The following is an 11,660-nucleotide window of genomic DNA, read 5'->3' on the forward strand; positions in this document are numbered from 1 at the left end:
GGTGTCCTGGCGTGCATGATTCCAACCCTCCTGGTGATCCAAAACATAAAAAATAGATGGATTCTTAATTATTATAGATGCCGCTATCGTATGAACCTTGGATAAGTTAAAACAACTTTTTTTGTTTGAATGGCGGCAGTTTGAAAAAAAAAAATTTTTTTCATGTTTTTTTTTAACAATTCAGAATTTTTTAAAAATACTAAATGAAAAGTTATAATTTAGGGAAAGATCCATGCGATAAAACGATGTATAGAGAAGATCCTCTCCAAATTTGAAGTAAATCGGTTAATTAGAACTCGAGATATCCTTACCGCCAGCTCGAAAAAAGTAGTTCCGAGAAAAACGCGTTCAAAATTTTGAGACTCGGTCGGACCCGAACCGAGGCCACTTCACTAAAACGGATATAACTCAGGAAATAATAGTAATTTTGAAAAAATTTTTTAATGACATATTTTTGAATAACTAAACTTTGAAAATATGAAAAAAAAAAATTTCGATTTTTTCAAAATTCTACAGTAGAATACCCCCTTAAGGCACGATGCCATGCACCACTAATTTTCTTAACCATAAACCTTGCGGAGCCCGAGACATTTCAACGAATGCAAAATTATCGAAATCGGTTCGTGCGTTCTGGAGTTATATCGTCAGGAAAGAAAACCCGACTTATTTTTATATATATGTAGATAAATAAAGTTGTAGCTATGTTATGTTATAATTATTACCCAAATTTTAGGCAAAGGATCCTGAAGATGATCCAGTAGCATATTCCATTATATCCGGAAATGATCTTAGACAATTTTCTATTGGTTCAAATTCTGGAGTCATTACCGTAATAAGAAAGCTCGACAGGGAAGATCTGACACGATATCAACTCGTAAGTAATCGAATGAATAATATTGAACTTCACAAAACAAAAAATTTCAAACTCAATATACATGTAACTAAATGTCGAATCCATTTGCAGTTAATCAAGGCCGAAGATCCGGGAAAGTTGTCGAGCACGGCAACTGTAAACATCAAAGTGACTGACATAAACGACAAAAACCCGGAGTTTGATGAATCATCCTTGCCTTATACTTTTAAAGTCAAAGAAGGTGATTAATATGATTTGCCTACCGATGCATACTTTTGTGGCATTTATTTATTTCTTTCGTATTATTTATCATAGGATTAGTCAATGCGACCGTCGGAAGAGTTCATGCAACGGATGCCGATGAAGGAGTCAATGCGGAAATATCCTATTCACTACCGGGTGACATACCATTCATGATTGATGAAAAAACCGGTGAGATAAGAACGAAAATAGCTCTCGACTACGAAACCCAGAAGGTAGGCTTAGAAAATTATCACATTACCTAATAATAATTAATAAATTTGTTCATGATTAAAATATTAAATCATTTAAAAACACATTACCATAAAACATCGGGAACAATGATAAAATGCATCGAGATATATTGAAAAAAAAAATATATGCTACACTATTTAGTTTTTAGCTTTAATTTATAATTTCCCGTAGGGCAAGTTATTGTAATCGTTCAAAAATTAAAAAAAAAAATTATTATATCTTCACGTTTTAGAGGTTTCTGAACATCGGCATACCTCAGAAAAAATGGATGTGTGTGTGTGCGTATGTATGGATACCAATTTTCGGTTACCGTCCACGTTTTCGGGAGCACGGATCGACCGATGTGAAATATTCAAATAGCAATCGGTTCCTATTGATAGAGAGACGTGCTGATTTTTGGCAGAAATCGGTCCAGCCGTTTCGGAGATATGATGCAAAGAGTGCAGAAGATGGAAATTGATTGAGTTTTTGAGAGAATAGAGCATCAAATTTGAATGATTCAAAAAACATTCAATTTTTGATGATGAGAAGACGTGTTGATTAGGTTTTGGCAAAGATAGGCCTAGGCATTCCAGAGATAAATAGCTAGATGTGTAAAAAATGGCAGTTTTTGAAAGAAATAAGCATCTGAATTGAATGATTCAAATAATTTTCTGCTTGTGTTAACAAAACAATTGCTTTTGAAAAAAAAATTCATTTTATTTTTAACTTTCCGAAGAAGAAGTTTATGTTTTCATCAAAAAATCCGATTCGCTAATTTTATGGAAAAAGTATGTTTGTGTGTGTGTGTGTGCGTGTGCACCAACATATTTTTTGCCGTATATCGCCGTTTCAAAAAGAATTTCATGTATCTGGACGAGGACTATCGTTTGTCAGTTTTGTGTGACGATCGGCCGAGACGTTTCTTTATAAATAGCAAAAAAGTGAAAAAAATTTCGTCCATGTTTTAGCCCGCAATTCTGAATCGAAAGCTATTGCGTGCTGATTAGTTCTTGATAAAGATCGGCCGGGCCGTTTTCTTGTAATAAAGTGTTAAAAGATTTTTTTTCGACGATTTTTATGATTTTTTTGACGGTAGATACTATAGTCTTATAGATCATACTAAAATATTTTGCCTCTACGACAAATCGTTAAATTTTAAAAATTCGTCAAAGTTTGCAAAAATTAGTATCGTTGTTTTGGCGTTTGTCAAAATTAAACCTTTCATCGACGTTTTCTCAAAAACGCCGGAACCGATTTCTGAAAATTAAAAGCCATTTGATATATCTCGATGAGGACTATCGTTTGTCAGTTTTGTGCGACGATCTGCCAAGCCGTTTCTTTGTAATTTGGAAAAAGTGTTAAACGTTTCGTCCACATTTAAGCTCATACTACCCAATCGATTTTAAAAAATCGAAAACTGTTCGAAAGATATTAGTTGAGAATGACACTGATTAGTTTTAGGTGAAAATCTACCGAGCCGTTTTCTTGTAATTAACTGTTGAAAAAAAAAATTAAGTCGATTTTTATGGAGCTTTTTTTGCGATATATACTATGGTCTTATAGAACTTACTGAATTATTACGGCCTTACGACAAGTAGTTTAATTTTAAAAATTTATCAAAGTTTGAGAAAAATTGAAGTTTTTTTGACGTTTGTTAAAATTAAAATTAGACGATTTACTTGGTATAATGATAGAGTACTTGGTCTTATTAAACATACTAAACCATTAAAGTCCTACGGATACTATATAATTATAAAAATTGTTGATTTTTTTAAATTTGCTTTAAGAAAATACTCAGAGATAACGTGTTTGTTTGTTTTCAATTATGTGTAATAAATGCACTCGGAATACTTTTAATCACTCATAAATTAATTTATTTTTTATTGATTAAGTCGATTATTTACACGTTTCGGGAAGTTCATGTAACTTGCCTCAAGGCAAAATACTAATACCAACTAGTTTTTTTTTTTTTGTATATCGAAAACAAATCAGATTTCAATTTGAATTCTGGCTAAAGTTTTAAAGCTCACTTATATACTTTAAATAAATATTTTTGACTTTGTGATTCAGTTTAAATAATTCTTATAAATATTATACAATGTTACAGTATTTATAATAATCTATTTGAAAACATTTAATATTCCTCGAACATTTCGTTACAGTACGGGAAGTTTCTGCAATTTTCCTTAAGGCACGATGCCATACACCGCTAGTTAATATGATTTATTCGCATATCGCTTCAAAAAATTCATTAGTAATACCATTAGTGATATTTTATATAGTATTATATGCACTTTTGTTTGCATCCTTGCAATTAGTTACTGAATTTATTGCGTGACATTATTGCTTAGATATATTTTAAAGATTTTCAACATTCTGAAGGAAAACGTTTTTGCCAAAAAATCCGACTTGCTTTTTTTATGTTTACACGACATTTCAAACCATTCTTAAGCGTTTGGGACTAAATTCAATATATGATCGTGCGTACGTATGCGACCCGATTTTTGATATAATTAAAACTGCATTGTCCCTTTTCAGGAATACCAATTTACTGTGACCGCCAGAGATGGTGCTCCGGACCCACGTTTGGCCACTGCCTCGGTTACCGTCAGCGTTTTGGATCTACCTGACGAACTACCAATTTTCAAACAAACTGAATATACGGCTGTTGTTGCTGAAAATTTACCAAATCATCTAGTGGCCACAGTTCATGTAAGTGACAAATTAATTCGATATAGATATTGCCTGCACATTCGAACACTAAACTCGATGTTGATTGATTCAATATTGATTTTGAATGACAGCATATGCAAAAGTGACAAGTTGCGTGAAAGTAACTTCCAATTGACGCTATTTGACAACCTGCCTTTCAGGTTTACGCTATGAAATTGATTATTCGTATTGCTTCTTTTTGAAGTGGGACGCACATTAATTAAATAATTTATTAATCATGTATATGCATATCGCAAGATTTATTGCGGTTTAGAAAATCAATATGTGTTTCTTATTAACTACAAAATATATAAACATATTAAATTAAATTATTAATTATTAAAAGAATAATGATATAATTGATATGATAATATAAGTGGCATAAATTAAAATAAATATGAAGTTTTGACAATGAACCTTGAAACTTGATTAAATTGTTTTAATTTTGAGAGGATGAACTTACTATATAATATTGATAAACATATTAATGTTTTCAGTATTTTCTTAATATGAACTTTAGAAATGCCTCATAATTAGCGACATAGCGACTGAGCAAATTTATTTGATAAATTTCGGAAAGTCTAGCAAGCAAAATTTGTTTTTTTTAATTTATTGGTATATTGGACGAATGGTATAAATGGACAAAATGACCAAGTGACTTTTTAGAAATTGGCTAGTTTAAGTAACGTTTTAAAGACTTGTATAACATGAAGAAAACTCTAGTACTAGTTACAATCCTGCCAGATGTTGAGCGACATCGTCACAGTCTTTTTTTAGTTCATTCATATTATTTAACAATCAGAGTCGTTTACAGACCCTATGAGTTATATGGCTAAATTACACATAATAATAATAATAATAATAATAAAATAATAAATAGTGGGGTGCAAGGCATTTTTTTACAATAAGTCTATAGGCAGTTTCTTGTTGGCGGATTATCAAGCCATTGAAATGCATTAGGATGATCGTAAAATTTAGCATGATGTCTAGTACTGGTACTTTTGATGACATCCACTACAAAAGGGATGTTGAGATGTCAGTCTTGTTGCAATATTCAGTTCGAAAGATAGATACACATCTCGACTTCAAAATTTTATTTAAATTTTATTGACTTATTGATATTTGTAGTGTTTATATTAAAATCGATGATCTTACGCCAGTACTAGCGAATTCGATCAATTTTATTGCAATAATCTGGTTTGATGGAATTTTGATTACTAGTTCATTTTTGTAAGCACTACTGGTAGTTCATTCGGGATCAAGAAAAAAGAAAATTAAAAACTGTCAAAGGCGATTGGCGTTTAAATACTCAAATTACGTTTGAAAAGAGACCAAAAGATCTAGCGGTAAAAAGAAGACACTTGCATTTATTACAAAAAACCTCTTTTCACGTTCTGGGCCCAGCTAAGGTTAATTATGGTGTATGATTTGTTCCCTTTAGTAAGGTGACCAAATGCCCAGGTTTGGCCGGGCAGTCCCAGATATACGCCGTGTGCCCCGGGCTTTTTCAAGGCAATCGGGATTAGATCTTTAGTCCTGGATTGTTCCCGGTTTTCGCAAACTATAGGTTTAAATTGAATCTAACCAATTACTTAATAATGAAATTATAGTCACTAAATGAATATCTGAAATTATTATATGCAACGAATATTAATAAATAAAAGAGAATGCGTTATTAATGAAAACATTTCCGAATACAAAATTCCAAAGGCGGGTCCAAATAGCTTATCACATTAATTATTTCGAACTTTTATTTTCAATTTTACAAAAATTTGGACTGTCTAGCGTAAGAGCTAATTTCTTCAAGATAATTATGATCAAAATTGAAGAAAAAAACAGATTTAAAAACTAAATTATATAATATAACATATAATTGAATAACCAAGTTAATACTAAAAGTCTGTATTTCTGATTAAAAAAATGATTTAAAATACTGATTTTTATTGCATCCTTAAATACTATTTGTTATTTCAAAATCATATTCAAATTATGTTGCATACCAACCACCCCGTTACCTCCTCCTCCCCCCTCCCAGTTTAGCATAACTAACAATTATCGTCACGATTTTGTCTTTGAAAAATATTGTCACCTTACCTTTAGGCTCATGTTCTAAAAAGGATCAAACGATGTATTTATAAATGTCTCTTAAAAATTCGGCTCTGAGTAAGTCTAATACCTGATATGTCATTTCGTCCGTACTATTTGGACAAAAAGGATTTTGTAGTAAGTTGCATTTTTCCTTAATATATTATTATATTGTTATTTAATTATAAGACTATGTTACTGGTAGTCAATGAATCTAACATTGCAATAGTTTAACAAAAAAAAAATCAATTTTTAACACAAATATTAACATTGCAGGCTGAAGATCCGGACACCAAGAAAGAAATAACATACACCATAAGACAGGGTCCTGCCGAATTATTCACCATAGACCCTGTCACAGGAGACATACGAACAACTCGCGGATTGGACTATGAAGAAGACACCAGCTACGAACTGATCGTAGGGACTGTGGAAAACAAGGGAAATTCTCCGGGTGCAACGGCACGAATATTCGTTACTGTGGAGGTAAATAATAAAGAAAATTCATGTTTATATCGATTTCTGTCATTTGTTTGGATTACTTTGGAGTGCATCTTTAGTAAAATGTCAAAAGATAGTGAAATGGAACATATCGTGCAGATGTGTGCAAGTATTATTAATTCGAACTAAAATTGTTTTTATCTTTTACAGGATGTGAACGATATTCCACCAGTATTCAGTACCATACCCGATGTTCAAGTTTTGAACGACAACTCACCAATAGGACTTTTGGTGACGACTCTTCGAGCTACTGATGGAGACAGCACGTCTCCTAATAACAAAGTTCGCTTTGAATTAATAGGGCGTGGACAAGCTGCCAAATATTTTGTACTGGACCCATATAGTGGGGCTTTACGAGTACGCGATGACCTCAGTAAAAGTGCCGAGGATCAATATTATGTTAGTATATAAGCACATCTCTTAATTTCTTTATTTCTCACATCATCAACGTGGTACACATATACCACACTACATACTTCAATATCCTGACTAAAAGCCCGAATAGTTATAAAAAAGTCAAAGTTGCATTCGAATTATACCAATTGGCTTGTAAATTCATACTAAATATTCGTTCTATATTGATATAAATAATTAGATCAATCATTATCATTAATTAACAGATCGACGTCAAGGTTTATGATTTGGGAGAGCCGCAACTTTCCAGCTCGATGACACTATCAGTAGAGATAAATCGTGTTGGAAGTGAGACCACAGAACCTGGTGCTGGTTTTGCAGACGACACATTTTCAGTAGAAGTCGAGGAAGATACGCCACCAAGATCATTTTTGAAAAGGTTGTCAGTTATTGGAGCCAGACAGACCGATGATGAGACACCCGTTACTTGTCGAATACAGAAAGGAAATGAATTGGGTGAGTTGGACAACTTTCCTGATAGTAAAAAATGTCATGATTGTTCAATTCATTTTATGGCTCAAAAATGTTATGTATATAAAAACTTGTTTATTCATTTAAATTTTATAAAAACCGAATGAAATACATAAAGAAGAATACAAGAACAATGGTACTTTGACATACGAATTTAATTCATTCCGCAACCACGCTCGTATATTGAATTGCTCGTATCTTAAAGCATTTTTTTCCATATGCATATACATTGAAATACCATTAATTTGTTCCAGCACTCCATATTTTGTAAAGGTTTGTGAATATTGGAAATAAATTTACTATGTATTAATTTATTATTTTTTCCCGTCATTCATGATATTACGCAAATGAGTTAGACATGTTGTAACTTTTTAGGGGTAACTTTTTTTCATATATTTTTAGAGCACAAAAAAGAGCACCAAAATGAATTATTGTAGAGCCCTCAACTGGAAGTATACCCTTTTACGATTTCTGTTTAAGCAAAGTACATAACTATAATGTCCTACATTCCAATCGTAATCGTCATCCACATATTTTTCAATAATTTTACTCTTTAATTCAAAATATATAGCTCTTGTTTTTGGACCCATGGTTAATGTAAATAAGATTTAGAAAATAGTCAAATTTTTCGTATTTTAATTTTGCTATTAATATTTTTATAGACAACTCTTACTCGCACAAAGCTCGTATAACGAACTTAGCTTGTAAATGTGACGAATAGTTCATCGAGCGGATCGTATTTCGAAACACTCGTATGTTGGGTCATTCGTAAGTCGAGGTATTAGATTAAATTTATAATCACCATCATCAGTAACGATGCATACCTAAAGAAAAATCATCTATCTACACCTAATATGCCTTTGATACTTATTTACTTATTTGCGGACAATATTTAAGTATACATAATAGCTCTGTTTTAATGTAATAATTTGGTAGGTTATATAGATTATTTCCATTTAATATTAATAGTAAAATGAAACACTTCTCAATGCGAACAAAGTTATTTCATTTTTATAACATTTATTGAAGATCTAAAGTATTTATAGCTCAATTTTGTAATATAATGTAAAATTATAGATTATAATTAAATACTAGTATATTACCATACCCGCCACGGAATTTTACCCTCGATGGTTACATCAAAAACTTCAACGTTGCGACATCTCTTGATTCTTCAATTTTTCCATGATTCAAACACGCGAGAATTAAAAGATTGATTATTTCGGCATAAATTTTGATAAAATATTAAAGCAATATTCACGAATTGAATTATAATTTCTTAGCAAGCGATGAACGTGATAGTTCAATTTCTTCATCGTTCGAATTGCAACACCAAAACTAATAAATAAACCCCTTTAACTTGTATCTTTTTTTTGATTTATTTTTCATAGCAAGCTATACAAAGTATATTCAGCTACATTTGTTACAGTTATATATTATTTGTCTGCGTGAGAAGGATCGCTATCCTGCGATAGCGCCGTCATAGAAGTTATGTTATATTCTGTAGTAAATCATTGCAGATTCTTTTTTTAACTTATATCTGTTTCAAGTATCCTTTAATGATATATTATGCTCGTATAAAATATATAAATTTGATATGATTTGATATGAATAAATACTTTACTAATTAGAATTATTTTCAAATTTACTAACTTCACTAATTAAATTATTTTTAGGATTGTTCTACATCAATGCGACGGACAGTCAGACATGTTCTTTATATACCAACGAAACCGAATTGGACTACGAGACCGCAAAGGAGCACATCCTGCATGTCGTAATGGAATCACGTGTAGTCAAGATCAATCCAGCGAAGAAAACTTGTATTGTTAAAGTTTTGGTGACTGATGAAAATGATAACAAACCGACGTTTATGTATCCGGAAAAAGGTCCACAAAGTATTACGCAGCCATCCCTAATGATTCACCTTGGGACACCTCAGTATTACACGTGCAGGTAAAGATTGTAATAACATTTTGTCGGAAATGGTTCAAAATTTGAAAGTTTTTTTTTATTTTCCATTTAACTTTGTTTTGCGATATGTTTATACAAAAACAATAAGCAGAGACTGCTAACAAGATATGTGAAGAATAAAAAAATTGATTTGAAATTAGGGGATACACCAACGGCGTATCTACTAGGAATATTGAATTTGAAAAAGCTTGTGAAAAAATAATATTATACACCTTTCTAAAATCATTTTTTTCCGCATTAGTATGAATTGCAGTTTGTTCAATGTAAATTATTTTATCAATTTTGCTTCCCTTAATTTTTCTTAGTTTTTATCATCTTTTCTATTAAATGAATATAGACAAGTTCTCTAGAAGTTATAATCAGATACATTTGGTTAACAAATGTAAATGTTTGGCTTATCAACAATTCCTGATCATCGATCATATATGTGTAAAAATATATTATAAATGGTTCTTCATAAGAACAAATAAAAAAAACTGAGTTGAACCCTTTTTGTAAAATGTATTAACGATTCTACAGAATTCGCAACTAGTTGGTCATAGTAATGCTACGACAAAAAGCTTTTTACTGATGAAGTAAGGGAAACGACTTAAATAGGAACTTTGAAGATTAAACATATTTTTTATAGATGTAACAATCAAACCCACAGTCAAAATATTACATATAAATAATTTGTAACTTCATATATCGCCTTTGTAACTAAAGAATAAAATTAATTCTCAGGCTACGGATAAAGACAGCGGCCAGTATGGTAAAATCGAGTACGACTTATTGCAAAACGATATCGCTGATCAGTTTTTTGCAATTGATAAATTAACTGGATTAATCAAAACACAGAAGACATTTGAAGATGTATCAGATAATGACTTACCATTCAGGTTTGTTATCCAAGCCAGAGATAACCCAGGAGAAACCAGTAACTACAACAAAGCCGAAGCAAAAGTAGTGGTGAGTAACTGTAATAAAAAAAAGTATATAAGTATATAAGTATATAATCTTAGCCATCGAATGCTATTAATTTAAAAAGTGTATTTTTTACAAACTGAACAAGTTTTCCTTGAAATTGTACTAATTATGAGTCACGCCAATATCGAATACAATGACTATAATTATTCCATAAAGAAATGATATAGGGCTAGTTTAAATTGTTTCGATTGCTTTGGAGTATTATTGGTATACATTTAGTCTTTTGACTAAATATAATAATTAAAAATATAAGTAAATTGGAACACCAGACATTAATGAAATATTAAAATTATTTTTCAGGTCAACTTGATATCAGATAAGAATCGCATGATATTAGTGTTTGCTGATGCCAGGCCGGATGCCATGCGCGGAAAGAAGCATTAATCGCCGCAGCAATGCGGGATCAATCAGGCCTAATGGTGGTGGTGGAAAAATTGGCAGCACGACAACATATTGTCGATGGAGTTTTGGAAACGGATCCAACTGCTACAGATGTATGGTTTTATGCTGTCGATCCCCACACCGATCGTATTTTGGAGAGAAACTCTAGCAGAATTCAAAGGTAAAAAATTAAATACTTGAAAACCTCATGTGTGGGGAGGAGTACGAAGTTTTGATCTATAGATCCTTTTTAGATTGCATTTTGCATTATTTGCTGACGATTTGTATAAAATTACACTCTACGATGAATAATTCATTTTCAGGTCAATCTTGGAGGCCCGAGCACATCTAATTTAACGTTTTTGGTATCTGGCGTTGCTCAGGCTACGGCCAAAGAAATTCACGACCCAGTGTCTCCTAATCCGCGGGGTGGACTGCTATTGCCGTTGGATCTCAACTATTCCCTACGCCCTTATTACTGTGGCTTGCGTTATTTTTTGTACGGGAGTTGCTGGTATAATTTATATATGCGTTTCGTGGACAAGTAAGTGTTATTATTGAAATAACCAATATATGGAATGTGAGCTATAATATTTCTATTTGGATTTGCTTAAATATATTTGCTTATGAAATGTGCAGAATAGAGTACTTTTAGATTTTGAATCTGAATATATAAAATAAAAAATTACATTTATTTTAATGTGTTCGTTTTGTGTAATGTATATGAAGTAATACCATCATGGCTACTTACACAGATTTTTCATAAGTTTTAAAAAAATCATTCCTTCAGCAAAAAATATAATTTATAAAAGAGTTAATGTTAGTT

The 11,660-nt window shown here is 31.7% G+C and overlaps 1 protein-coding gene across 1 annotated transcript in view; it reads left to right on the plus strand.

Moving 5' to 3' along the window:
- LOC113375950 (cadherin-99C-like) overlaps positions 1-11,660 on the plus strand; it is a 67,849-nt gene that overhangs the window by 51,886 nt on the left and 4,303 nt on the right. The window contains 11 exon segments of the mRNA XM_026615886.1: positions 734-874; positions 965-1,094; positions 1,169-1,329; positions 3,869-4,042; positions 6,404-6,613; positions 6,779-7,027; positions 7,249-7,498; positions 9,190-9,405; positions 9,408-9,469; positions 10,211-10,435; positions 10,754-10,806. Of these exon segments, the coding sequence (XP_026471671.1) occupies positions 734-874; positions 965-1,094; positions 1,169-1,329; positions 3,869-4,042; positions 6,404-6,613; positions 6,779-7,027; positions 7,249-7,498; positions 9,190-9,405; positions 9,408-9,469; positions 10,211-10,435; positions 10,754-10,806 (1,871 nt within the window).

This window comes from Ctenocephalides felis, unplaced genomic scaffold, assembly GCF_003426905.1.
Source record: "Ctenocephalides felis isolate EL2017-DRISC unplaced genomic scaffold, ASM342690v1 CF-g0.4_SCAFFOLD_01886, whole genome shotgun sequence".
Lineage (NCBI taxonomy): Eukaryota > Metazoa > Arthropoda > Insecta > Siphonaptera > Pulicidae > Ctenocephalides > Ctenocephalides felis.